Source organism: Ictidomys tridecemlineatus, chromosome 5 (assembly GCF_052094955.1).
Source record: "Ictidomys tridecemlineatus isolate mIctTri1 chromosome 5, mIctTri1.hap1, whole genome shotgun sequence".
In the NCBI taxonomy this organism is placed as follows: Eukaryota; Metazoa; Chordata; class Mammalia; order Rodentia; family Sciuridae; genus Ictidomys; species Ictidomys tridecemlineatus.
Genome location: NC_135481.1, coordinates 185,034,233 through 185,061,403, shown reverse-complemented (window position 1 = coordinate 185,061,403; position 27,171 = coordinate 185,034,233). Strand labels below are relative to the sequence as shown.

At 47.0% G+C, this 27,171-nt stretch overlaps 1 protein-coding gene across 4 annotated transcripts in view; it reads left to right on the top strand.

The window, feature by feature from the left end:
• Nucleotides 1-27,171, top strand: part of Ptprt (protein tyrosine phosphatase receptor type T) — a 1,029,624-nt gene that overhangs the window by 315,389 nt on the left and 687,064 nt on the right. For all 4 annotated transcript variants that reach the window (XM_078051815.1, XM_078051813.1, XM_078051814.1 and 1 more), the window contains exons 3-4: nucleotides 14,622-14,893; nucleotides 27,083-27,164. In XM_078051815.1, coding sequence (XP_077907941.1) covers nucleotides 14,622-14,893; nucleotides 27,083-27,164 — 354 coding nt within the window. The remainder of the gene's footprint in view (nucleotides 1-14,621; nucleotides 14,894-27,082; nucleotides 27,165-27,171) is intronic.

Here is a 27,171-nt window from a genome sequence, read left to right as displayed (position 1 = left end):
TTCCAGCCCCCGTGACAATAATTTGCTCCTCATTTTGGGGACAAAGTGGGGTTCTGTGGGAAGCAGAGTTGGAGAGGGAGGTTAGTGTTTATTAGGAAGCTTTTGAGGATGTGCCCCTGGTCCAGGGAGCTGTGGAAGGGTCAGAGGGCAGATAGAGGAGAAATTGAGCTTTGATGCAGACCCGAGGGCCTCCTTGGCCAAGGAGACTCCGGGGCTAAAATGAACCATTAGAGTCTGCCAAGGGCAGGGGTGGCCGAGCCTTTATGCCCCTGCCTCTGTCGTCACTGGATGTGCAGCACCTCGAGAATGGCAAACCTGGAGCAAAGCTCTCTCTGCAGCTGAGGCGATCCCAGGAGGAGTGACAGCTGGAGGCTGTGGACCGAAGTGCCCAGCAGATGGGCAACCCGACCTTCTGTTGAGAGGAGCCTGTGCAGTGCACTACAAGGGCCACCTCGACCCTTTAGACCAGGATCTCCTCAAGGGAAGGAAGCCTGCTCTCAGCATCTGCATCTCTGGTCCATGTCAGCATGCTGGTGCAGGAACAGCTGGCGGCACAGGATGGGGGTGGAAGGCACTGAAGCCAGGGGAACGAGAATCGCTGCACAGGTTGGGAAGTCTGGCACACAGCCATTGTCTCTGAGTTTTGGCTCTGGGCCCTAATCTACTAATTTTGGCCAAGACAAGGAGGAAGCAGGGCATATCCCAACCCTTGGTACAGGTGGTGAAGGGGGAAAAAAATATCGGAAAATCCTGAGAAGTGGAGAGAGGATTGGGCCCGTGTGTTTGAAAGGAGATGGTAGGCACAACAGAGGTGCAGGGCTCAGAACTCTACTCTGGGTGCTCACAGTCCATGGTGGAAATGGACTTCAAGACCCTTTGGGAATTCCAGCCTCTTCCATAAGCAAAAGTCCACATCACTGATAACCAGGGAGAATTGTCCCTGGCCCTAGTGGAATATGCAAGACAAACATTGAACCAACCACCTGTACTGTGCCCCAAAGTTAAGGTGGGACTCTAACCCTTTCCTGTCCTTCCAGAGGATGTCTGAGGTCTGTACCAACCTCAGACGGGACAGACATCCCCTTATAGCACAAACAGGACTTTCTCGGGCACTCGGGGTTCCATTGTGTTCCTCCCACCCTTTCTTTTTACATCTTGCTGGAGGCTGAAACTCACAAACATAACCAGGCAGAAGTTAGCAGGCGGGCACGGTTGTGCTTTGCATCCCGGAAGGTGTAGTTTGCACAAGGGGGTGCTGTAGGTGGGCTGGTGGGAATGCTTCTGAGGATGGGGGTTTCATGGACACCATCTGTTCTCGATGTCAGAGAATCAGACAGTAAGCGTGGGCAAGGATCCCACCACCGTCCTTCTGCATCTAATCATAGTCCATACTAATAGTGATAGCTAACACTTATTAAGAACGTGGCATCTGCTGGAGCTGTTCTGGGCCAGGGGTTGGCAAGCTGCAGCACCCGGGCTGCCTCTGTTGCCTGTTTTATAAGGCTTTCTAGAACACAGCCTCCTCTATTCATGCATCTACTGTCTACCCTGACTCTCGTGTCCCAAGAGCAGAATTGAGTCGTTGTGACAAGAACTTTATATGCTGCAAATCCTAAAATATTTCCTCTCTGGTCTTTTTTTTTTGGGGGGGGGGTGTCAGCCTCTGCTCTGAGCCCTGACATACATAAACTCAGTGGAGGCTTCTGATCATCCTTAGAGGTTGGTCTTTTTATTATCTCCATTTTACAGATTGAGAAACAAAGACGGAGAAAGTCTTAAGTAATTTTCCCAGGAATGCACTTGAGGAGACAGAGGACAGAGCTGGGGTTTGGTGGTGGGAGTCTGGCTCCAGAGCCTGCATCTTAATTGCCGTGCTGTGTCCCCAAATCCAAACCCACACGATCAGAGAATCTTCACTGCATTAGGAATGAGGGTGTGAGATGTGCCTGTCCACCTGCTTCCCAAGGAGAGGCCCTGACAGACCAGGGACAAGCCTGGTCCTCTGGCTGGATGGGCAGAGCAGGAGACGCACTGGTCCATGGGACTTAGAAGGGAACAGGTGGAGATCCAAGAAATTGAGTCAGAGCCACACCATCTGTAAGCCATGTAGTAGGATGGGAAATGCAGGGGCTCAGGAAATAGACCATTCACAGATCCTGCCTGGGGAAACCATCATTTCAGAAATACTTGAGAGCACCGCCAGAGGAGCTACAGTCAAGAACTGGAAATGGGGAAATCATGGGATAAAAAGGCCAGCGGGCCTCCCCAGGCGGCATCTAGGGGCGTCCTATTCAACTTGTTCCGAAGCTCCCGAGGAGATGGCCTGCTTTGTTCCCAGCTGTATTCCCGGAGCCTGCAACAGTGCCTGGAGTGTGATACCAGGCGTGCAGTGTCCACTTGCTATAGGACAGCAGAACATCCGCGGCCGGCAGCCCCACGGCACGGGGGCCAGCTCCTGCCCCAGGCGCATCGGGTACAGTAGCTTCAGTGCAAACATGGCCTCGATAAACTGTCACCCTCATGAAGCCTCTTCCTCAGGAAACGTGTACTAACTTTGGCCACAAGCACCATGAAATGCCACTAGTCCTGAGAAAGCACTAACAGGAAGTGAGACCTGCTTCAGGACACGGTGTGGTCATCTCTCTGTGCTGGGTGATGGCCTCCACCTTTGACCTTTCTGTTTTCCCCTCTCTGTAGCACTTTTTAATTTAAAACAATATCACACCATGCCCCCTCCGTGCCTCATTCACAGCTCTCCTAGGCACCCCAGGGGGAGGGTATGGCCCGAGCCGGAATCACTGGGGTCCTTATTCAAAGGGGAAGCACCCAGGGAGGACGCCATGCAGATCTGAGAGCAGGGATCTAGGGACGGGGCCCTGTGCCTGCAGGCTGAGGGACACCAAGATCGTCAGCCCCCCACCAGAAGCTAGGGACAGGCATACAGCACATTCCCCTGCAGCCCTCAGAAGGAACGGACCCTGGTGACATGTCGATCTCAGGTTTCTGGCTCCCAGGACTGGGGCGGGGGTGGGGTGGTCAGCTGCTATTTGCCACCAGTCAGTTTGTGACAGTTTGTGGGTGCGGGGCTGGGACGTGGATCACTGGCCAGTGCGACACTGGTTCATCTTGTGGGGCTCTAGGCTGCACCATGGAGCTGGGCTGCAGCCCACGGGTGGCTGTCCTTGGTGGTCTGCAGTGGGATCTACTGGGTTGGAAGGTGGTGGACGGCAGCAAGAGGGAGGGTAGCTGGGGACCGTGGTGCCTGCATTGTGGTCAAGGGGGGGACTAGAAAAGGGGACAGGGAAGGGGTTGGGGATGAGCTATGGGAGAAGATAAGACTGAAACAGGAACGCAGCTCTGCTGTGAGGAGGTCTGGGGGCAGGATGAGGAAGGAAGGACGGGGTGGGGGAAGAGCGAGAATTTCAGGGGTGACTTCTAAAGGATGTCCAGGGGTTCAGGGACTTGATGCCAGGACCCCCCAGTGACAGCCATGGAGACATCCTGGTGGCTTCAAGGTCTCAAGGAGGACTGGGAGACTCCATTTCTGGATGCCTTTCTTCCCTTGTTCTTCTCTCCCTGCTTCTGACACTCCAGGGCAGCCTGGTCCCTCCTCAGCCATGAGCTCCCAGCTCCCAGCTGGACCATGAGGCTGGTGAACGGAGTCCTTCCTGGAAGTGTGCGTGGGTAGGCAGTTTCAAGAGGCAGTGGAGTGCGGGGGTCAAGAACACAGGCTCTGGGCCCGTGTTGCAGTGTGTCCCTTCAGAAATGTCCCACGTCTTCCTGGTGCCTCCCCGGGCCACTACTTGCGTGGACCTGCCTTACCGTACTGATTTGTATGGTCAGCTGTCTTACTTAAGAAATCCACACTAGGACTCAGAGGCTCTGTTCCCGTTGCCATCCATCATGACACCTACCATTTACACAGATCTTCCTATATGTTTGGCCATATTCTCCGCATGGAAGATAGAAAAGCACCTTTAATCCTCATAGCAACCTATGAGGCAGTTACTTCTTTTACCTTCTTTACCTCCATTTTACAGATGAAGAAACCAAGGCTCAGAGAGGTTAAGTGACAGGGCTGGGATTGGGATCTGGCCCTCCAAATCGGGAAGCCATGCTCTTATCCGACATTGTTCTATGCTTCCTGCAGGACGAAAGAGGAAAGAAATGACCCCCGTGATGTTGGCCAAGCTATTTGGCTTCTCTCTGCCCTCATTCTTACTCAAAGGAAAAAAAAAAAAGGTATTTCCCATCTTACATGGAAAAAATACCTTTAGATTAAAAAAATAAGCTGTCAGGATTAATTGGATAACAGCTGTCAAAGTCTTGTAGCTCCTTAGAGGATGGTAAAAGAGGAGGAATAATTATTGTGCTATTTTCTATGCAGACCCTCGTACATTGGGGGAGTCAATAAGTGTCTAATGATATTCTTGGTAATTAGCAATGATGGAAGAGAGAGGCTCAGACCAGAGGAGGAGGCTTGCTGGGGTGGGGCAGCAGAGAGCTTTCATGATGACTGGCCTGTGGCTAGAGGCCTCCTGTCCCTGAGGGAGGTGGGCAAGGCATGGCCCAGGCTAAGAGGGGTCTCTTAAAGCCAGGGAGCATTGTGGTGGCCCTGGAAGGGGGCCAGTACCCCTTGTTGATCTGCCCAAGTTTCTGGGCTCCTGGCCTGTCAGGATCAGGCAATTAGAGGCCAACTGGTCCAGAAGATGGCTCTCAAAATGTAACCCATGATCAGCTGTCTTGACTTGACTTAGAAACTTACTAGAAGTGCAAATTTTGGTACTCCAAACCTATTGGTGGTGGGGCCCAGCAACCAGCAGACATAAACGAGACTTACAGGTGATTCTGATGCGGCTGCAGTCTTGTGACTACTTTAGAGAAAAAAAATAGCCCTGACCTTGGAGTTGGACACATCTCAGTTTGAAAGTTGGCACGATATCTTGTGGCTGTGTGACTTTGGACAACTCACTGCACCTTTCTGAGTTCTAAGTTCCTCATCTAAAAACTTGGGCGTGGGAGGTGAGGGAGGAGGCTCTAAAGCACTTGCTCTATTTACAATGACTTCTTCCACAGTATAGAAGTTGCCTTCTTGGCTTTGAAACAGGATATTTTATCTGCCTAGAACATTCTTTCTTTTGCCTCTTCATCTGTCTGACACCTACCTAACCTCAGGCCTCAGCATAGAGTTTATTTCTCTAGCAAGTTTTTTTTTTTTTTTTTAATGCTTACTTCCCCCCAAACAAGTCTAAGTTAGCTACCTTTGGCTTATTTTAAAACTTCACCATTCTTGTGATTGCGTTGAACTTTTCTGTGATTTCTGCAAAGACAACAAGATTCCCGTGTTGACGACTGTGTTTCTGTGGTGTCAGACACACAGTAGGTGTCCTGGTGACCTTGGAAGTTAGGATGGCTTATGTTAAATGCACAGCGTGCTTGGTTCTGGGGGATTGCAAGAGGAAACAGACAGAGGGATTGGTCTGCATGCAGGGTGCTGTGTTGGGGAGGGCCTGCAGGGACCTGCAGACTTGGGGTTCAGGGACAGAGTGATGGGAGAAGGGAAGCCCACGGCCTGAGGATTTGGGGGAAGATGCCGTACGGACCACCTTCAGCAGATCTCCACGGGCTGAGCAGCCCACCTGGCACAGGATGAAACAGTGTGGGGCAGTCACCTCAGTGTGATCTCCTGATGGAGAAGGAAATGGTGTCATGGAATCTGCCCCACATGCCTGGGGGGAAGGCCATCCTGGTGTCACCAGGCCAGGAGGTCTGCAAAGCTCAGAGTAGCTCCCAGCCTTATTTACTGATGTTTTCATCTTGGATAGGGTTATGGGACTCTTTGAGCAATAGATGGATCCTCTTCCAGAAGGGTGTGGGGGAGGGGTGCACAGAAACACAAACCCCGCACCCTTGACCTTGCCCTTGCCACTACTCTCTGGGTCCGTGACCAGGGACCAGGTTGCTTTCAGACCCAGCTGTTGCCGGGCTGATAAAAGCAGCAGGTGAGCAGAAAAGTGGACTGTGACGCCGCACGTCTCTCCGAGCCCTGGCATTTGAAAGCTGGAGAAATAATAGCAATGACCCAATTTAGTAATGCGAAGGCAAGACAGCACTATTTTAACTGGCTTACTCATCTCTTCGTTTTGTGTGAGTTTTTTTTTTTTTTTTTTTTTTGCCTCCTTCTCCCCCTTTCCATTTGTGTCTTTTCCCATTGCAAATATACGAGGTAATAATCCAGTATTTTCTATGGAGCATGGCAAACAGGCTATATATAAGACAGAGTTGAACATTCTGTGAGTGTAATTGGAGCATAAATGTAACTAATCAAAATATTATCATGCCAACGGATGTGTGAAGAGTTGGGAGATTTGAAAAAAATATATATTTTAGTTCCGTGTCATTTCAATTTTGAGCTGTAGAAGCAAAGGACTCAGCCCAATGAATGTCAGGAACAATTTGGGGCCTGACAGTGTCCCAGCAGCCCTACAGTTCTCTCTGCTCTTAATATGGCAGTGGCCTTGCCAACGGATTTGATGTTTGTTCTTTCCTCCCACTCTCTGCCCCTCTTCCAACCTGCACCAGCTCCCCAGGGCAAGGCCGATTTGTGATCATTCCTTGCCACCCAATACTCGTGGCATAGAGGCTAGGAGCTCAATGATACTTGGAACTTCCTGGGTTGAAATCTGGGTCCTGCTCCTAGCTGTGTGGCTTTGAGAAAGTTACTTCATCTCTCTGTGTCTCAGTTTCTCATTGGGAAGAGGAGGATAATACAAGTGACTATTTTGTAGGGCTGATACTGGATTCACTGAATGAATAGAAGTAAATCTTGGGAGTGTGTGTTTGCCATTATTGTTATGAAGAGCAGGCGTGTGAGAGAGGGGGACCTCTGTGGGAACCTAGAAGATGTGGTATTCCTTCAGGAAGAACACAGGACAAAGGTCTCTGCTCCCCGCCCCTGCTGTAGAAGGAGGTAGGTAGAAGATCCAAGCCAGCACTCCTTCCTACCACACAGTGACTACATATGACTGTAAAGTCTTGGAGACGTGGACTTCTACAGCTAAAAATGAAACTGGAGTTTGAGACCAAACTGCCTTCTCTGCTTCTGTGGGTGGGTGGAGCCGGCAAGCTGCAGGCCTCTGTAGCCCAGAATGCCTGCATTAGTGCCAGCAGCTGCACAGCAGGGGATACCTACCAGCTTCAGCTTCGGGAGTCACAGATGGCAAAGCCGATTCTCCTGCACAGCCATTGAGTAGCTCTAAGTGGGGGCCACGTCCCCCCCCCCCCCCCGTGTTGGAGCAGACTCTAGCAGCTGACTGCCAATTCCTTCCCAGGTTCTTGTCTCGCAAATCTGAAGAATAACATTCACGAGACAGTGGAAGGCAAGAGGGAAAGGAGTAGGATTTATTCAAGTGTTAAGAACAGAAACAGAACTCCTGTCGGGGTCAGGGGGGGCCACAGGGGGATGCCATCTGAGGGTGGTAGTCTAGGGGTTTGCGTAGGACTTGGCTCAATGCTATTGGTCCAAACTTATGCTGATCAAGCTTTGGAAAAGTACCAATGATGTTGGTCCAAATGTGTGCTAAACAGCATTTGGAAAAGTACTATTGGCCCAAACTTATGTTAATGGAGGTCTGGAAAAGTGCTAATGCTGTCAGTTAACCCTTGAGTCTGAGCTTCCATTCAGGTCTGTCCCACCCAGCCACAGCTCCACAGCTCTGGGACAAGGACTTGGCTTCAGAAGGAACTTGAGCCATTCTATCTGCACACCTGTTTTACAGGTAGAGAAACAGAGAGGGAATTCTTGCTCACAGAGGCACCACGTGGCTAAAATGGGTTCCCTGGAGGGGCACGGAGGGAAGGAGAAGGTTCCGTCTTGACCTTGCCCAGGGATTTGTGAACCACAAAGAGAAAATCAGACAAAGAAAGCTTTGTCTCACAGTTGAGGGATCCGAGTTCTTTCTTCGGCTTTTCCTCCTATGAGGTCTGTTTTTCCCTCCTGGGATGTCGAGGTGTTATGTTGCCATATGGAGGAGGCCAGCTATGGAGCTACAGAGGAGGAGAATGCAGGCCTGGTCAGTGTCAGAGTATTGTTGCTGGGTCTCTTCCATCACAAGATCTTGGTAAGGATTAGGAAGAGAATGTGGAATGGAATTCTTTTTGGTCATCGTTGCTCTTGTCTGTGAAGGTGTGCAAGCTGTTAAAAGGCTGTCAGCGGCTTCCATGTCCTTCTGGAACTGATCTTCCCGCTCTTCTCTCGTGCTTCCTGGCTTTCTGTCCACCGTACCTCATTTCTTCTGCCTCACTATGTCCCCTGTTCCTGCCTCCGGCATCTCCTTCCCTCTTTCTTCTTCTCCTTCCTCTCCTCCTCCTCTTTTCCATTGCTCTTCTGTTATGGTTTGGATACGAAGTGTCCACCAAAGACTCCTGTGTTGGGGCCTGGCCCCCAGAGTTGCAGTGTTCACAGGTGAGACTTTTAGGAAGTGATGGGATCACAGGGTTTGAACTCTTCAGTGGATAAACCTCCCCGGGAGGTGGTGGGGCTTAGCTGGAGGAAGCAGGTCTCTATCTTGTCCTTGGCCCCTTCCTTTCTCTTTATCTCTGCTTCCCAGGTGCCATCGCCTGACGGCTTTCCCCTACCCAGCCCTTCCCCTTCCGCCATGATGTTCTGCCTTACTCTCAGGAAGGGGGAAGGATGTGGGGTCTCTGGCTTCTGGAGAAAGGCTCACCTGCAGAGGGGCCCCTGCTGGCTGTGCGTTGAGCTCTTCCATCAGTGCTGTCCCCTGAGTTTCATCCCATTTTTAACCTGCATTATCCACACCTACGTGGATTATCAGATAACTGTTTCTTGGAAAATTGCCTTAACAAATTTGCATATGAAATGCTTAGACCCCCAACTTATTGGTCTGAATGAATGATTATAGAAATACTCATTATTCGCTCACACAAACCGACTGACAAAATGTTCACAATGTTCAGCTCCTTTGAAATTTCAGGATCTATTTTCCTCATTTTAAATAGTTATTATGTATCCATTAAGCTGTAATTAACACCTCCCCCCTTTTTTGGTGTATTAAAAAAGAAGCATATTTCTTTCCCTTTTTTGGATACATGGTAATTAGATTGCTTTCACAGATATTATGGATAATGTTGAATGATGTGTTTGTTACTATGGCTATTGGTTTATTGTTGTGTTTCTGATTGGCTTAATGATTGTTCATTTTCACGGTAGTACTGGTTGCTCTAAGTGGTTCTTTTGCACGTACATTTTTCTTACTTGACAGTTCGTCATGTCTTTTGATGCTTCTGTGCCCCTTGCCTTTTTATCTTTTTGCCACCAGACAGCTTAATTTTCATCATATGGGCTTTTAAATTAGGCCTTGTCTAAAATAGCAATAATGGAAGTATGCACTGTGAGGTATAGGGACAGTATTGAAGGAATAGCTGGTCTCTGAGCATTAGTGACAGCCACACAGAATAAGTAGTTTGGGCTGAGGAACTCAGGTTTCAGGAAGGGCATCCCCTGAGCAAAATCTTAATAGTATGGAAGTGCATAGGATGTTCGGAGTGTGTATGAGTTTCCTATTGCTGCTGTAACAAATCAGCACAAATTCAGTGGCTAAAAACCACATCAATGCCTGGCAAGCAGAGACCTCAGGAAATACTAGCTGTTGTAAGCTGCTTTGGGCCATTGTCATCTGCTGCTCACCACTTATTATAAAATAAACATTTGTTGAGTCAACTGCTGTTTTTCATTTAATATTTACTGAAATGAACCAAAATTCCAATGTGTGGTTTTCATGATCCCATTTCGCACCTGAGGACATTGAGGCTCAAGAAGTTGTATTGCTCAAAATCACGAAACTGAGAGTTGGGACTGAAAGCCAGTGTTCTTGACTGAGGATCCAGGACTCCCTTGCTCCATGCCACCACAGCTGCTTGGCTCTCGGCAGCATTTGGGGCCCACCGCGATCCGTGCAGGTCCTGGTGCTGGAAGCTGGCGGGGCCACCTGTCTGCAGCGACGGCTCCGCGTTCTCAGAGCTCCAGGCCCTCAGCTGCCAGTCGCCTGAGCACACTCATGTAATCTTAATGAACAATGTGCAAAGCCATTAAAAACTCAATTAGGACTTTCTTTTTACTGCCGACGTGAGGAAATGCAATCCTGAGGTGCTCATGTGTAAACACAATAGCCACCATCTGCTACAGAGAAGCGTTTTGCTTCCAAAAAGGGGAACTGTGTCGCGCACACATCAGTAACGGGGTGCTTATCAGGACGTTATTATGCACGGAGGGGAAAAATGCAGAATTTATGGCCAGCCAGAGAGTGCTTCCTGGTTTAATTCCATGGTTTTCAGTGTTATGTATAATAACGATGAAGAAACTAATGCTGTTTTATGTTCCTTATCACGTTAGTGGATTTTTTTTTTTTTTAAGGCGAAGGGAAAAGAATGTATTTACAGTCTTCCTCTTTCTTGTTTTTGACTGATCTTGGCGTAATGACCGGCTCATTTTTGATCTCCAGGAAACTGACAGCCCGGGGACGATATTAATTATGCCAACCTGTTGATCAAAGAGGGCCCCACTGAGCCGCTGCTGTACGAGGGCTTTCGCTCCCCAGCAGTCCCTGAAATGGCAGACTGCTCGATTTGGAGACAGGGCTTTCTGCTTCTGGAGGGTGTGGCCAGACCTCTGGAAGCCTGGCTACAGGTGGAGGGGTCCTAGACTGCCCATCCCACCTCCCCTAAAACACTGCACTCGCATTGCTGGCTGCTTACTTAGCTTCCTGACTCGGAGCCTGAGCACATGCCACTCTTGCTATTTCGAATGCCTCCCAGGCTGCCACCCAGGGTTCCTGCTCTTAATGATGTCCCCATTTTCAGCATCTTGCAGATTTGCTTTGTAACTGTTTCACATCTTATCGCCTTAAATTAAGGGACTCATGGGAAAAAAGGACTCTACCACGGTGCCAAATCATAATGATAATGCAAGCTGTAGAAAGAGTCAACTTCAAAATTGCAGTGGCTTCTTTACTTAACGTCTGGATGAGAGTTCCTGATAGTTAGATGGCCTGTAGTACAGTCACTGTCTTTCAGGGAACCTGACTCCTTTCTGTGTGGCTCTTGCCTCCCTCCTCTGGCTCCTGAAATCCTGAACATTCATCTGGAGATGGGAAAAGAGGAAGGACCAGTGATTCTCACACTTTAATGTGCATACAGAGCACCTGGGGATTTTGATGAAATGTAATTCCGTTTTAACAGGCTGGGGGTAGGGCTGAGATTCTCATTTCTTACAAGCCCCCAGGTGATGCTGAGGCTGCTGAGCCAAAGGCCATCCTCCGAGAGACAAGAAGATGAAGGGTGGAGTGTGGGGGAGGGAGGCAGGAGGCTTTCATGGACCAGGCTGGAAGAGGCTCACGCCCCTTAGCTGACACTCGGTGGGATGGCTGTGTGGGAACCCTCATAGGGAGGGGCCAACTCTGCCTCCTCAGTGAGCCCGTCCTGCTACTGAGGCTGGGATGTAAAGAAATGGGCACATGAGCTGCTGGAAGGAAAGCCTTCCCAGGTCTCTCTGCTGTGGATCCTAAGAAGCCGAGGATGCATTTGCAGCTGGTGTGAATTGGCAGGAGACGGGAGCTAAAGTGTGCATGTGAGAACCACGGGATCCACACTGGAGAGAACAGGCACACCTGGCTTCTCAGGCCGCCTTCCCTACTGGGAGACATGCTGCTGCTCGCTGGCAGGAACAGTCACCCACCCTTGGTGAGCCTTGTGTGTCATGACTCGACGCCAAGGACCCCTGTGGGATTGAGACCAGCAGGCTTGTCTCTGAGCCTCAATCCCCGCTTCAGTGGCTTCTCCTTTACTGCCTTGCTGGGAGGTTATGATAGTTAGGTAACCTAGATGACATGTGACAGGGCACATAAGTTACTACCAAGCCATAAGGACCCTTCACTCTTTTGGAGACACTGGATGCGCTTCCGGTGGCTAATACCCCAAAAGGTGCATGAATTTCCGCTTTGACCAGATGGTAAAAATTTGATAGCAGTTCATTCAGGTTTCTCTGTCCTTGTCACCTTGTTTCATGTTGGCTTCTTTTTGCTATGTGCACACCCAGCTGGCTTAGGCAGACATCCCCGTGGGACAGCTCTGGCCCTAGGAATCTGGTCAGCATCAGTTACTGCTGCTCTGAACACTAGCTCAGAGGGGAGAAACGCAGGAAGCCTAGATTGGCCTCAAGTCTAGGACACTTTCTTTAATGCAGCTTTGTAGTAATAATATTGAGGTTCCCAACTCAGTCTTCTCCCCTGTGTCCATCTAAATTAATTCAGAACTCAGAGGAGAACATTTGGTACCTTCTAGAACCCCAACAAGGTACAGATTTCTCAGGACTAATGAACAGGTAGTTGTTGGTCTTTCTCGTATTAGGATGAAAGAACGAGGTGCTTTCTTGCTATTGAAGTAGCTCACCTGGACTGGGGTTAAGGATTCATATTGCATGAAGATTTCAATGGTTAAGAAGAGATTTCAAAACAAAGATGAAGTTTTAGGTGCAAACATTCATCACAGAAGCACTTGAGCTTGTCCACTATATTTTTAAAATTTTTTTTTTATTAGTTGCTCATGACAATACAATGATCTTGACATATCATACATTTGAATCAAATGAGATATTTTATGATCAGTTTATTTTGTAGAATCGCAAGACTCTAAGTCCCATTGCTCAGCCTTCCGCGTTGCTTGTGAAATTTCCTTAGACAGTGCCTCAGTGGTCCAGGATGTGTTCAGCCACCTGTGGTGACGGGGGCTCATCTTGTCTCTGGAAAGTGGATTCCATTTGTGCTAGCTCCACTCACTAGAAAGCCCTTCACTTGTTGAACTAAGATGTGCCTCCTCATGGGGTAGCCCTGAGTCTGCCATGTCAATTGCTACAGTCATGCTGGATAACAATCCAAGAGGACAATGAGCATTTATTCTTGTGCTCCTGGGTCTGTGCAGGGATTGTGGGTTGGCTTGCCTGGGCTGGGCTGGGCTTGTGGGCCACGTGACTGTGCTTCTAGCTGTGACTTGGCTCTTCACCGTTGAGTTGTTCAGGTCTTCTCCATGTGTGTGTTTTCTTGATCACCAGCTGAGAAGGGCAGCGGCCACCTGGGGCACATTCTTCTCATGGAAGGTGGCAGTAGTCCAAGAGGTCAAGCCCATTGTAAGCCTCTGCTTGAATCCTTCTATTAACATCCTGTTGACCAAATCGAGTACCTGGTGAAGGCCAGTGTCTACAGGTGGAGACACATTCTCTGCTTCTCCTGGGAGGAACTGCAGAGCCCAAGGAAATAGGCTTGGATCCGGGGAGTGATTCAGGGGCTCTGGAAATAACCATGTCATTTGTCTAAGCCACTCAAAAAAAGCGGACCAATTCTTTCTATATGGTACCTGCTTTAATGTTTGGAAATGGTACTTCTGTTTTGTGCAAATAGTAATAATAGCATGAACTTTTAAAGTTAGAATCTGATCTCTTTGTGTCCAAGGGGCCCAAGGAAAGTCATTCAATCTTTAAGGAAAATGAGTGTCTTCTATCTCCCAGCATCACTCTAAAGATTAAATTGAAAATATATATGAAGACAACACCTAATAGTGTCACAGGTACTCTGTTAAGTGCTTAGGGGTTTTACTTTCCCATTCCTCCTGAACATCATCCATTTGATTCTCCCATTTCTTCAGGGGCTTGATAGCTTGCTTGCATGTGCCCTGCTTTTATGTGCTGAACTCTAATGTGGGGGTCCCTATACTGATCGCAAGACTCCAGGTGGAATCTCTTGGAACAGTGGTTCCCCAAGTTCACAGGGGGTCATTTTTTCTTATTTTACCTGCAGAGGTTCCAGTTAACTAACTTCTTGGGTTTTTATTCTGTGTTTCTTTCAAAGAGCTGCTCACTGTAATGTTCCTCTTGTACATATTTATAGATTGTCTACTTTGTAGAAAGGCTTCCTATATGTTATCCATTTCCTTCATTCTTAGCCCTCTCCCTTCCCTAGGAGGTTTAGGAATAGGAAAGACAGTGGAACGAATTTGACATGACTTTCTTATGTACATATATAAATACACCCCAGTGAATCTCCACATCTGTACATCCACAAGATTGGGATCCTAATTAGAATAAGATATACTCCCTGTTTGTTTAAATATGTCAAAATAGGTTCTACTGTCATGTATAACTAAAAAAGAACAAATAAAAATAAAACTAATCAAAGGGAGATCCTTAGAGAAATGGTACAACAGTGTGGGAGTCAGGGAGGAAGAGGGAAGTGCTGGGGATGATATTGGTTAAATTATATTGTCGCGTTCTGTGCATGCACGAATATGTAACAAATCCCTTTAATATGTATAATTATAATGCACCAGTAAAAAAGGTGGGGAGCAAACCCCCTATGGTGAGTAGGGAGTTTTAGCTCCAAATGTACTCATGTTCGGAGGAGATACAGCTCTTGGGTGGCCCTAACTCTGCCTCCTGGAGTGACTTCAGCTCTAGCCACCCTGTGGCCACCGTGGTGTGTGGGCGTGACTGATTTTCAAAAGGATTTTCTTTCTCTCTCCTTGTCTCCGCCTCCCACCCCTTTGTGGGTCTCCAGGGTCCTTCATGATGGTGAATAGCTCTGGGAGGGCGTCTGGCCAGAAGGCCCACCTTCTCCTGCCGACCTTGAAGGAGAATGATACCCACTGCATCGATTTCCACTACTACTTCTCCAGCCGTGACCGGTCCAGCCCAGGGGCCTTGAATGTCTACGTGAAGGTCAACGGCGGGCCCCAGGGGAACCCTGTCTGGAATGTGTCTGGGGTCGTCACCGAGGGCTGGGTGAAGGCAGAGCTCGCCATCAGCACCTTCTGGCCACATTTCTATCAGGTATGGCATTTTACCATGGTTTGATGTTTTTAAAGTCATGATAATACGTCTGCCTACCTCTTGCTTCTGACAGTGGTTAGGTCTGGGAATGACTTGACTTCTTCACTCACTCATTCAACTTGGGTTTACTGGGCTTCTCCTCCTGCTCAGGCCCCGGGGATGCTGAGGGGACCCAGCATAGCCCCTGCCTCTCCAAAGGTCAGTAACCAGCAGGATGCACATGGCTTCTCAGGGTGCTGGAGGAGTGTCCCCTTGAAGCCTTTTAAAATGCCTGCCACAACCTGAAGAGGGAGATAACATTGCCGTCCCTGTTTTGTAAATGAAAGGATAGAAGTTCAGAGAGCAGAGCTAACTAGTCACAAATCATCCCTGGGGAAGGGGCTGATGGTGGGAAAGGCACTTAGGATGGCTTCTAAGTGGGGCTGAGTCTTGGATGAATAAAATACATTGGAAAAGGGCGAGAGGAGCACTTGAGCCCTCAGGGACAGTGCAGTGGGCTGGAGAGGTAAGTGAGGGATTGTGGCAGGGTTTGCAGACCCTAAGATCTTTCAAGGAACATTGCAAAGGAGATACACAGGAGATCAGCCTGCAGGGCAGGTGGGCCTTGGGTGGACGCATGCCGGGCTTAGGAGACAGAACGCACTCTCTATTCTACACAGTGCTGCTCAGACCACCAGGGGGCATTGCCCTCTTCTCCCAACTCATTAGGGGCCAACACGCTTATGAATCACAATTAAAAAAAAAAAAAGCCACAGGAGGTCCAGATCACTCCATCAGTTTCTAAACACCTCTGTCTCCTTCCCTGCTTCTCCTCACTGTGGACTGCTCACACAGTGCGCAGACCAGCACCACATGGACACTCTTGTTTTTTTTTTTTTGTTGTTGTTTTTTTATTTTTTTTATTGGTTGTTCACAACATTACAAAGCTCTTGACATATCATATTTCATACATTGGATTGTAGTGGGTTATGAACTCCCAATTTTACCCCAAATGCAGATTGCAGAATCACGTCGGTTACACATCCACAATTTTACATAATGCCCAATTAGTAATTGTTGTATTCTGCTACCTTTCCTATCCCCTACCACATGGACCCTCTTGGAGGAACACATCTCTCTGGTTGTTTTAGCCTGAGAGTGTGGAAGGTGTTTTTTTTCTTTTAAAAATACAAAGTTATTAAGGTAAAGATGACGTATCATAAAACCCACCCATTTTAAGTGTATAACCCAATGGTTCTCAGTCAACCTACTGGGTGGTGTGACTATTACGTAAACCACTGTCAGAACACTTCCGTCATCTGAGTTAAGATCCACTTTACCCATCGGCAGTCAATTCCCATTCCTGTCCTTGCAAGGTTTTAAGTAAGAAGGTGGCATCGACCTGCATTTGGAGAAACTTCTCCAGTTTCTGAAGCAATAGATGGACCCGAGGGTGGTAAGCCTAGCAGCCGGGGCTCCTTAAGACGACGTCTTGCAGTTCCACTCCCACGGTGGCACTTCCAGATGTTAATATCAGGAATCTGTTTATCTATTGAGTCCGCCTGTCGAGTGTACATGATGAGATGATTCAAGTTTTTATTTCCCCTTTGCCTTGGCGACTAGAAATCAGAATTTAATACTCAATTACCTTCAGTACTTAGCTTGGATTTTTGCTGTATTATTTTCATTTTTGTCTTCAATGGCTCGTGATGACTTTTAGAATAACTTGCTGTCCTTTGTTATGCCTTTCCTGAAATTCCTTTTAGAAGCAGGGAATGATCACAGTGGTAGTGGTGGTGGTGGTGGTGGTGCTGGTGGTGAGGGCTGCACAAGGTTGAGCATGCCCACCATCTGTTGAGTGTCCATCATGCTCCAGGCTCAGTGGGAAATATTCTGCACACATTGACTTGTTTAGTACTCTGAATGATCCCAGGAGGCAGGTGCTACTGTGCCCATTTTTTAGATGGTGAAACTGAGCCTCAGAAATAGTGAATGAGGACACAAGCTCACATGGGGTATGACCTTGTTTTATGCCTCATATTCTGTCCAATTACATTTTAGAAGTCGTGTTGAAAAAGCAAAAAGAAACTAGTCCAGTTAATTTCGATGACATATTTTACTTAACCCAATATATCCAAAATACTATGACTTCAACATGTCATCAGTCTACCCAGTTATTAAGGAGCCACTTTACGTGTTTTCTTTGTATGTCTCCATTCAAATCTCATTTCAAATGCTACGTTTTCATTGGAAATACTGACCTGCAGGTAGATTTCATAAAATTTACCATTGCAGAGGAGGATTCAGATACACAAGTTGCTCCAAAAATACTTTAAAAAAAGTTTTTCAATAACTGAAGCAAGTATCAGTTTTTAAAAAAATTGAATTTAAAGTAATTAAAATAGAACGAAGCCCAAATAATCCAGTTTCCCAGTCTCACTAGCCACATTTCAATAACCACATGTGATAATGTTAGACAGCACTGGTCAGAACTCTTAACCCCTTGGCTACAGCTTCCTTCAGTGGAGTTATTGAAAGGGTCGGCACCATCTGGCCCTCCTGGGTCAGGAGATGAAGGGCGACTCCAAAGTTGGGCTCTGGAGGGGACCTGGCCTTGGTGCTGAGCGAGTTCTGCTGGTGGTCCTGCTCGATCACTTGAGTATTGTGCAGCTGCCTGTGTAGTCCGTGGACCTGGGTTGGGAGGTTTACATTTGGAGTCTCTTGTCAGAGGCTTCAAGGAGTGGGTAGTCAGATGACACCCTTGGAGCAGAGCTGTGGCCGGCCATCCATGGCACAAGTTATCCCATGACCCTTACTGCCAGCGTCCTGGGAGGGGACCTGCAGAGTCCTGCTATGGCCAAGCTTCCTTCTGTTCTCTCCCATCCCTCTCTGCTCTGCTGGTCCACGGGGTGGCCAAGAAGCAGGCGCAGGAAATGAGGAGAGTCAGGAAGAGAGTGGAAAGGAAAGTAAGCATGGAGGAAAAGAATCCTGAAAGAACTCATTGTAAGTTTGAGAGGACGGGAGAGCTCACCTCCTCCATTGGTCAGTCACGTAACAAGCCTCCTGTCTCAGCTGGACAAGTGCCAGCCATCTGGAATGCAGAGGTGCTGGTGAAGCTCAGCCCCAATGTGGGCGGTATGGACGGTACCCTCTTTGTGTCAGGTGAAGCCCCCCTCCCTCTGGTGCAGCAGCAATAACCTATGGATAAAAGGGCTGAAAAGAGAGTCCTCTGCCTCTTCCATTTGTTTCTAACAATGTGATGTGTTTTAGCCTAGATATTTTGAGACAAATAACATACTGTTGGCTTCATATTCCAGTATGCAGTATGTGCAGTGTGTTTTAACTAGTACCAGGCCCACAGACCTTTATTTTAAACTCATGATGTCAGATGTGTTTCAGAATTCACAGCATTTGCACTTTAAAAGGTAATTTATTTGCACACACTGTGAGCTTCCCAACACCCGTATCAAGCTCTGTGGCAGCTCCCTGTACTTGGTGGTCTAATATCTCTACAGCAAAACTTACACCTATTCACAAGAAGTGGGATAAATAGAGACTATAAATATCATCCAAACAGCTCAGCTCAGGTTTTACCACCAAATTATATAACCGCTCTGTGAGATAACTTGTTTCAGAGCATTTGGGGGCTCCTGGTTGCATTAAGGTAAAGCCTGTGTTCACTACCCATTTTTGTCAGCTTTTTCACAGCTGTGACTAAAAGACATGACAAGGACAATTTTAAGGAGAAAAATTTTATTTGGAGGTAAACAGTTTCAGAGGTCCCTGTCCATAGACAGCCGGCTCTGGTCCTCAGGGCTCAGGGTGAGACCCAGTATCCTGGTGGAAGAGTGTGGTGGAGGGAAGCAGCTCAAGGCTTGATGATCAGGGAGTAGACAAAGAGATTCCACCCGTCAGACCCCAAAGTCATGCCCCCAACGCCCACCTCCTCCAGCCACACCCCACCCACCTTCAGTTACCACTCAGTTAATCCCAACAAGGGATTAATTCACTGATTGAGTTAAAGCTCTCATAACCCAATCATTTCATCTCTGAATGTTCTTGCATCGTCTCACACATGAGCTTTTGGGGGACACCTCATTTCCAAACCGTAATACTGCCTGCAGTTGATGAATAGGAGAGCAGCTCTTGCTTGAGTATGGCACACTTGTTAACGGGGCTTTTCTGCAGTGAAGGGTGATATGGTCCAGGTCTCAGCATTTTGGAAAAGCTGCCTGATGTGTCTTCTAGATGGTACATGCTCACTGTTCAGCAGGGTTTCTGAGGAGTCACAAAGAGACTGATTGTTATTTAACATGTTGTCTCCCAATTAAGTTTGAACTTGGCCTCTATTTATTACATAACCACCTTAGTATAGAGATAGTCTTTTAAGAATAGATGGCCCAACATCATAGTTTGCCTGAGAGCCCTGGTTTGCGCCTCTTGTTTTGGTGAGATTGTAGAGAGTACTCATTTCATCTTGTGTCCCAATTTGGATGATAAAGATATTTACAGAATGTGTACCAGCACATGAGTCTTTGGCTTATCCTCATTTTGTAAGTCAGGTAAATATTTTCCATAGAGAGGCGGTCAAGAAGTCTTTTGACTTTTGTGGACCTTAAAGTCTCGGTTCCTGCAAGCAGCCGTAGACAATACACCAATGAATGGACACAGCTGTGTTCCAATAAAACTTTATGCACAAAATAGATGACAGACCAGATTTGGCCTCTAGGCTCTAGTTTGCTAAACCCTGGTGCAGATGATAAAGCTGAGGCCAAGAGATGGATGATGACGTCCAAAAGCATACATGGCGAATCACTGGCAAAACTGGGATCACAGCCCAAATGCCATAGTCCCTAATTGTCTTCTGGTATCATGAGTATAAACATCAATGCCCTCCATAGCTCATGGATCCCCTGTTGAGGCCTTAAGGATCCAATTAGAAACACTCTCCTAGGACCTGGTACAGATGGGCATAGGCTGGGGCTAGGGGCCAAAGTGCAATGATCAGAAAACTGACCCAGGTTTCTAACAGGGGCTGTGTTAGTCAGATTTTCATCACTATGACCCAAAATACCTGACTAGAACAATATAGAGCAGGAAAAGTTTGTTCTGAGCTCAGTTTCAGAGGTTCTGTCTGTGGTCGGCCAACTCCATTGCGCTGGGTCAGAGTGAGTGGAGCTTCATGCAGAAGGGCATGGTGGAGAAAAGCTCCTCACCTCATGGTAGCCAGGGAGGAGGAGAGAGAGAAAGAGAGAAGTCAGCATCAGGGACAAAATATAAACCTCAAAGTATGCCCCCCATGACCTACTTCCTCCAGCCACACCTTATCCAGTTAGTCTATTCAGATTTCAATCCATTAAATGGATTAATCACCCATTAGGTTACAACCCTCATAATCAAATCATTCAGCAAACATTCTTGCATGAACAAAGGAAATTTGGAGGATACCATAATAGGGACAGTCCCACCATTTGCCATGCTCTACCATGGGGTATGGAGGAAAAAGGACATTTCTTGAGCTCCCCATGGTCCTGGCCCTGGGGTGAGCCTGTTTGTCTGCATGGTGGTTCGCTGCATTAGACAGTGATGTTCCCTGTCTAGTAGGGGACATTACTTGTAAGTTCCCAGGTCTCCTGCCTCAGCCCTCTGGCTCCAAGCTCTGTGCCCTGTGCTTAGGGAAAATAGCGTGCTGGTTCTCAGAGTCTTCTGCTGTCTAACTGTGGCATGCTGGTGGTATCCTGTCATCATTTGGAATCACAGTTGTCTCATTTGTGAAATGTTAAGAGAAATAGGAACGATGAAGGGTCCTTCTGTGGATTAAAATAGATGACACAGGCAGCATCATGTCGGGCTTGCCTTGGGCCTCAGCAATTGTGGGAAGGGAGGGAAGGAGGAGGAAGCAAGGGAGGGAAAAAGATAAAAAGGGGAAAGAAGGAGGAAGTCTTCTTTATAGAAATACACACTGTGGTTCACCCTGTCCCTGTTCCCTCAGTGCCCTCCCTGCAATAAGCAGCCTCATCTGGCAGAATTCTGATTTCCACTGCATCAGCGGCTGCAGCGTCGTTATGTCATTTCCTTGCTCTGAGTTTTGCTGGGGTGGAGGGTGGGGGCACTAATGTGTTCAGAGCAGCAATTTGGAAAAGATATACCTCTCTCTCTCTCTCTCTCCGGCCCCCCTCACACACACACACTCTCACTCACACACCCACTGATGGATATTCACTGACCATAAACAGTGGGGCACACCTGCATGCTGTCCTAATCAAATGCACTCCCATGTCCTCACACGTGCATCCCACGTGCACACTGGGGTATGGTGGCAACAGAAGGGGACCTCCTGGGAGATTTAAAGGCAGGAGCAAGATGGGCCTTCGAATTCATCTGACCTCCAGCTCTGGTCCTGCACGTATGATTTTGTGGACTAAATACAATTTTGGTTTTCAGCATTGCTGGGCTTCAGACCTGATGGTTTATGTATTCATTTATTAAAGTCATATTTCACAGTCCTGAAATTGGCTGTAGCTCTGTAATAAACACAAATTTCATCTTTCTTATTACTGGGCTTTCCGGCATTGGGCCTTGGCAGGGCCCCAAGTGAGAAAGTCCCTGCACAGTCCATCCCCCTGTGTCCCCCAAGAAAGCAGGGGCTTGTTAAATGACTGTCAAACGATGTCTGATTGTTGTCTCTTTCTCAGTGATATTAGTTCTACCTCATGTTTTTAGTGATTTTGAACTTTTCTGTCCCAAGATTAAAAATAAAAGAAAGGAAATAACTTTTATTACAGTTGCAACCCCCTGCCTTCTCTGTCCTTCATCAATAAAAGGTAAAAGACCTTTTATTCAGCACTTGTAATTGCTATGTAGACCCCTGAAATTAAGAACTCACCTGACTGATTGACTGGACTTGAAATCTAGTTCCTTTCTCAGGAATTGCCCTGGCATCCGGCACTCTATAGATTTAGTACATTTACTGGCAATTCAGGAGGGTTTATCCCAGCCGAGGTCCCCTCTCTCACCCTGCACCTCCATCTCCTCCCTCAACCCTCCCACCTACTCCTCAAATCCTCTCCTCATCTTATCCAGGTCTCCTGGGCGGGTGTAAGAAAAATGTCTCTTAGCTCTACAGTTAGCAGTCCTTTCCCATGAAAACTACTATGGTCCTCTTGCTAAGATGAATTCTGAAATATCAACATTTTTTCTCTTATCCTTTAAGAACCTGTTTGTGGCCCTTTGACATTTTGCTATGCACGTTTTCTGCTCAAGAACTACAAAAAGATAAGGATAAAGCACCAAGTCCTTTAAACCAAATGTGTGATGTATCCAAAAAACACCCCCAACCCCTGCCCTATGTACACAACCCATCTTTTTGAGAGGTTGAATGTGGCCATCTCTGCTGAGCCTGTGTTAGGCGGTTACTTCCTGGCTCGCGTGATTCCTTGAGCAGAAGGAGAGGTTTGCCTCTTTCTATGCAGGCGCCATCTCCTCAGTACCTGCAGCAGGAGGTCTCAATGGGGCTCTAGGACGAGGCTGTGTGCAGGTGAGCATAGGTCCGCCTGGCAGCCTTAGGGTTCAAGAAAGTTGGGATTCCCAGCCTCTGCCTTTTGCTCTGATCTCTGCACTTGGGGTCTCGGTTTCCATGTGCTGATGTGAGCCCCATTGGGTATGCATGGCCTTCTTCATTCAGTTCTTGTCACCAACTCTCCATGCCTTCTGGGGACAGCAGGGTTCTCTGCTTCCTCCACTGTCTCTTCCCCTAATTGTGAGTTTCATTTCTCCAGAGCCTGGTTCAAGTTTCCTTGTGAATGTGCTTGACTGGAGTTGACCCTTCTCTCTCTGGAACTCCCAGGCAGTTCTTTGCATTTTAGAAGGTCCTGCCTTCCTCCTGTCTCTCTGTGGTGTCTGTCTCCAAGAACTGGAGATGGCTAGGTCTTGGGAGGAGACGTTCTGAGATCTAGAGCCCCATGGTGAAGCACACCGACAGGACAATCATCTTGACCCAAGGCTGCATATGAGTTCTGGGGCACCTTCTGCCATCTCCTGTGTCACTTAAGAAAATTGGCATTCATATCGATAAGTGCCATTCCTACTTTGTCTTTTGTGCATTACCTGCCAGTTTTTCTTTTGGAGGTTTTGTCCATTTCTTGTTTGATTGTCGAGAGTTCTTTGCATACAAAAGGAATATAATACGAGTAGCTGGCGTGCACATCACGAGCGTTGTTCTCAGCTTGTCCTTTGACTTATGATTTTGTTTCGGACGTCTGTTAACACACAAAACATACATTGACATCACTGTTATTAAGAAGAGATTGTGTAACCTTTAAGACATTGATTTTTAGGAGTTTGTACAGGTTTGGGGCCATACATACATTTTCCAGCCAAATTTACTAGAACTAGAAAATAATGGCAATTTTCTTGAGAGACTTATTGAGGTTATACTGTGGTCTAGTTTATGATCTTTTTGTAAATCCAAATGAGCATTTGAACAGAAATTTCACTCTCCCTAATAAATACATTATTATTTACATCATATTATATGTGTTTATAATTATATGCATTAGTTATAAATATTGAGCATATAAGACTATACAAGATATATGCTAGATATCTTTGCTTTTTCTACTTGATCAGAGGCTAAGACATGGTTTAAAGCCTTCAAATACTGTTTTTTTCCCATTATTTTTCCATTTTAAGTCTGTTGCCTCATATATCTTTTTTCAATGATAATTTTAGTCCACTTAGTGGTTTTTCTTTTTCTTTTTTGGTTAACATTCTACTTTGAGGCATTCACATGATTTCTGCAACAACTGTTTTCTGTTTATTTGCATTTTCTTATTATGTCTTTGTTCAGCTTGTTATTTTTAAGGTTACTGAGTCATTCTGTTTTAGGTGTTTATCTTATAGCATACAATTAGACTTTGATTATTTAGACAGTCTGGGAGCTTTTCTCTGTTTTAACCCATTTATATTTATTGTCAAAACAAATATTTTTCTTCTGTCATTTTCATTACCGAGTTTGACTACTTTCAAGCTTTGCTTTAAATGCATTTCCTTTATGTGTTCTATTTTCTTCCAACTTTTTAATGAACGTTTGCTTTTGGTTTTCCATTAATTTTTGAAAAAGGAAACTACACTTGCTCATGTGTAAAAAGGCCTTGTGTTGATTCACCCTTGTGCAGAATGAGGTGGCTGTGGCACTTACGTTTTTTGCAAGCTTCCTCTTCTCCTGCACAATTTTGTTGGCTCCTTCTCTCTGAAGGACCCTGCTCTCTTGGGGGACACTCTTTGTGAGGCATAGGCATGCTTGTGCAGCTGTTGTGTTCTGTGTGACTTTTTCCCCCAGTCACTTCACATAATTCCCAGGTAGCCACCTGGTGCTTTGTAGATAGGTCTTACCTCCTGGGGACACTGCCTCTTTGCAATGTTACGACCTTCTCCACCAGTTTCCTGCTCCCTGCTGGAGCTCCAGGTCCCACCAAGAACACAGTGTTGAATCCACTGGCCTGGACCATGTGGTCCACAAAAACATTCTTCAGGGAGCTTTTCTGGTGGTTCTGTCCCCACCTGACAGTACATTCATAGGCTTGAAGGGAGGACTAAAAGACAGTTGGGAGAGGCTCCATTTTGGAAGCTGCCTCGGTGACAGAGATGAGAAAACATGGCAGGTTGTGCCAGAACAGGGGCACTGATGTTTGACTTGGTGGATAAAAGGTTACTTCCTGTGGTCCGTTCTGAAAGCAGAGATGGAAGGAGAGGGACAGATTTGAGAAATGCCAGTAATGTCAAATCAGAAAGAAACTGAGGTGGGGGATGAGGCAGAAGGAGAAGCCCAGATCCCCAGTTTACTCAAGAGGGTCATAGTGCCACCTGCCAAGTTTTGTATTTCAGGAAGACTGGCCCACCAGGCGATTCTGGAAAAGTTTTGAGAGGGTGCTTCTAGATCTGATGCACAAGAGTTGCATTTGAGGCATCAATGTGATATCGAGGTGGAAATACAAACTCGTGAGCTGGATGAGTGAGATTGATGTTCAGGTGGGAGGTCTAGGGTGCAGAGATGCCCCTGAGGTCATCAGTGGATGGCAGTGTTTGAAGGTATATCCAGGACATAGAGAAACAGAGGAGGCCACTCATGATCGGATAGTCCCAGATGTATGGGAGAAGCCATGAGAGTGAGTGTCCCCTGAGACTAACGAGTAGAAAAATCCAGAGAGGGAGAACTCTGACAATTGTAGAAGAATTTTCAAGTAGTAATAGCAGTCTTAATAGACATTTAGTGAGAACATGCCGTTGTTCTAAGTTGAGTGTTAATTCCCGTAATTGAAAAAATTACCCAATGAGGCAGACACCATAATTACAGAAGCGGAAGCTGAAGCCCAGAGCAGGAAGGTCCCTTGCCCAAGGTCACACATTGGTAAGTGGCCCAGCCAGGGCCACCACCTAGGCGTTCTGATTCCAAGCTCAAGTATTCCACCGTCTTCTTTCTTAAAGTAAGACGATGACTGGAAACAATACCTACTGGATTTAGCAATTAGGGGATTATTAGTACTTATCATGAAAATACTTTTGGGGGGTGTGTTGGAGACAGAATCCAGATTATATAGCAGGTTCAAGTTTTTCTGTGGGAAGAAGGAAGTGTTGGGAGTGACTGGTGGTTGAAACAATTGGGAAGTGTTATTTGACTGGTGATAGAGAATAACCTACCACAACAAGGTGGGTAGTTTTTTTAAGAATAAGGGTTGTCTAACAATGTATATATGTCAAGGTCAGGGACAGAAGGGAGGGTTTGGAGTTATAGGATAGAGCAGGATAGAGAGATAACCAAGAAGAACCAAGAAGCTGGAACAGGCAGAGGGAGTCAGGGGTCAAGAGCCTTGGCATTCCTTGCAGAGATGAGATTGGAGTTGGTGTGCATGGAGATTAGGTGTGTGGGTGAGAAGTGAGATGTCAGTCCCTCCCCATCCTCTTGCCTCTTGAAGATGGCATGTCTGCTGGGGTTGGGATGGGTAGATGCCGAGAGAGGAACGTTTGTGAGATTGGGGAGTAGGGAAGACAGACTTGTGATGGCTTGGCAAAGTTCAAATAAAGGTTCAGAGGAATTGGAACTTAAGGAGAGAATTCTAGGGATGATTAGCCAACATACTGGGGGCCACCCAGACTTGCTGAGAATGAAGAAAGCTCCAGGTGAATTATAGACTCTGGAAAAAGTAAGAGGTCCAGGTACCATATGAGCCTGAGAGTAGGTTGAAGAGCAGGGAGCTGGGAGAGGACTGCGGGGCAGGAGATCATCCCAAGTTCTGCAGGGGACTGCCGCTGAGTTGGATTGGAGCAAAAGGCCATCAGAACTTGGGAGGCTGATGGCCGTGTTGCCCACGCAGGTATTCATGTGGCTTTAGCAAAGAAAGAGTTTCCATGGTGAAGGAAGCTGTGAACTGAATTTTTAAAAAATATATATGGATCTTAACAATTCAGGTGGGAGTCAGAGGGGAGAATTCCAAGAATTTGTTGCCTCTACTTTTGGAAATCAAGATGCAGTTTGCTGCTTATTTTATTTTTTATTTTTAATTTTTATTTTTTTTTTTGAGAGAGATAGATAATATGAATCTTTTTAGTAGATGGACACAACACAATGCCTTTATTTTTATGTGGTGCTGAGAATTGAACCCGGGTCCCACCTGTGCTAGGCAAGCTCTCTACTGCTGAGCCACAATCCCAGCTCCTGCTGCTTATTTTTAAAAGGTGTTCTTAAGAAGTCATCTGGATCATGTTCATGGGGAATATAGGATCAAATCAGGCTAAACCTCATTGGCTTATGCTAGCTTCCAAGTAGGCATTTTTTCTCACACAGCATAAGGTGGTTGGGGTATTAGGAAGTAGTTCTTCCCTGTGCTTCATGGGAAACCAGAATGGGAAAAGTGCAGAGTCGGGGGTCCATTCCATGTTTGGCTTTTCCTGCACCTAAGTGTCATTTCTGAAATCCATTAAAAACGTTCCATGTGGCTGACTCCTTTTGCTAGTCACCAGAGTATGGCCTTTCTGCCTTGTTTTGAAAATCCGAGTTGGCGACCAGGGTGGCGTGCTGTCCTATAGTGAGGTCTCTTAGGTCGGTTCTGATGGGAAGCAGAAGCATGAAGGGATTGGGGGCTGGGAAGCTTCCTAAGATGAATGTCTACAATGGCTTCTGCAAAATTGACTCCCGCCCTGTGTGTGTTGCAGGTGATATTTGAATCCGTCTCTTTGAAGGGTCATCCTGGCTACATCGCTGTGGACGAGGTCCGCGTCCTGGCTCATCCATGCAGTAAGTC